Consider the following 1604-nt stretch of genomic DNA (forward strand, 5'->3'; position numbering starts at 1 on the left):
CCCGCCCCGACCTGGGACTGCCGCCCCCAGGCTCAGCTCCCGTCTGTGCCTGCTGGCACCCCATCAGGCCTGGGGACTCGGCCCCCCCCCGCAGCCGCCCCCACCGGGCGCCAGCAAGCCGCGCCCGCTGAGCGCCAGATCCGGTCTCCAGCGCTCTCCCTCGGCGTCCGGGGCCCCTTCCCACACCTGGTGTCCAGCCAGCTGGAGCAGGAGCGGCTGCCCGAATTCCAGCCAGGAGTGACCCTCCCCTCTCCCCTGGCCCTCGGCCCCTCCCTCCGCTCCCGGAAAGCACAGCTGCCCCAGGACGCGGCCGCCGGCCTGTCCGCCTGTCCGGTCGCCTTCCGGTGAGTGGGCCTCGCCCGGGCCCTGCCCTGGCGCCTGGCCACCCCCAACCCCCTTCGCGCCTGCCCCCGCGCCGCCTGGGCCTCAGTGCCAGCCCGGCGCCCACGTTGGCCCTGCACAGGTGGTCGTGGGGTCAGCTGACAGCAGGCAGCCGGGCTCTGGAAGCTCTTTATTGGGGGGCGGGGCGCCAAGGCTCAGGAGGGGCGCCTGGAGGGCCGAATCCGGTCGTTGATCCAGTCGACGTATCTGGCCACGCGGGTGTAGACGCCAGGCTTGCTGAGCCGCCCGCAGCCGTCGCCCCAGCTGATGATGCCGGCCAGGTAGGCCACCCCGTCCTTCTCGCAGGCCAGGGGCCCGCCCGAGTCCCCCTGCGCGGGGCCCGGGTCAGAGCCAGGGCTGCAGAGGAGCCCAAAGCCCAGAAGGCCTCAGACTGCCCAGGTGACCCAGGCCCCAGGGACCCGAGGCCGGGGCAGGGCCTCACGCTCCGGGCTCCGTCAGCAAGGCCCGGACGCCTGCAGCTCCCGCCCCCACTCCCAGCGGCAGGTGCCCACACGGCAGGCCTGTGTCCAGCCCTGGCGGCCCCCCGCGAGACACCTCCCCCGCCCAGGCCCGGGCCCCTCCGCCGCGCGGTCCGGTGTCAAGCACGTCTCTGCCTGGTCTGTGCCGTGTGACTCTGGAGGGTGAGTGGCCGCTGCAGGCCTCAGTTTCCCCTGTTATAAGATGGGGGCCGAGCAGCTCCCCATCTCAGGGATGCACCCACAGCCCGGGCAGGGCAGCTAGGCTCTGTGCCCCTGCCCCTCCTGTGCCTCAGTTTCCCCTCCGTGTGAGGAGCGTGATCTGGCCCTGGGCACCCATCGGGGGCCCAGAGGTCCTGCGGGGTGGGGGCTGGCCACCGAGAGGGCGGTGCCCGGGTCCCCGCGGCCTCGGGCGGTGCGGCTGCGCTCACCTGGCAGGCGTCGGACTTGCAGTCGAAGTAGCCGGCGCACAGCATGTTGGCGCTGACGTCGGCGCCGTACACCTCGGGGCTGCGGCACTTGTGGTCGGCCACCAGGGGCACCAGCGCCTCGCGCAGCGAGCTGGCGTAGCTGTCCCCGCCTGCGCAGCGGGTGGCGCTCAGGGCAGGCCGGCCGCCGCCCACGCGCCGCCCGCCGCCCACTCACTCTCGTCCTGGTGGCCCCAGCCCGCGATCTGGCACTTCTGTCCGGGGGAGAAGGAGCTGCCGGGCTCAGGCAGGCAGATGGGCTGGACGAACTGCGAGCGGA

At 73.9% G+C, this 1604-nt stretch overlaps 1 protein-coding gene across 1 annotated transcript in view; it reads right to left on the reverse strand.

Moving 5' to 3' along the window:
- Window positions 1–521: 521 nt before the first annotated feature.
- Window positions 522–1604, reverse strand: part of HGFAC (HGF activator) — a 7840-nt gene continuing 6757 nt past the window's right edge. Inside the window, exons 3-5 of the mRNA XM_012724060.1 lie at window positions 1503–1603; window positions 1289–1437; window positions 522–710 (exon numbers count right to left, since the gene is read on the reverse strand). Coding sequence (XP_012579514.1) covers window positions 537–710; window positions 1289–1437; window positions 1503–1603 — 424 coding nt within the window. The 3' untranslated portion in view covers window positions 522–536. The remainder of the gene's footprint in view (window positions 711–1288; window positions 1438–1502; window position 1604) is intronic.

The sequence above is a fragment of the Condylura cristata genome, unplaced genomic scaffold (assembly GCF_000260355.1).
Source record: "Condylura cristata isolate star-nosed mole 26May11 unplaced genomic scaffold, ConCri1.0 scaffold00012, whole genome shotgun sequence".
Lineage (NCBI taxonomy): Eukaryota > Metazoa > Chordata > Mammalia > Eulipotyphla > Talpidae > Condylura > Condylura cristata.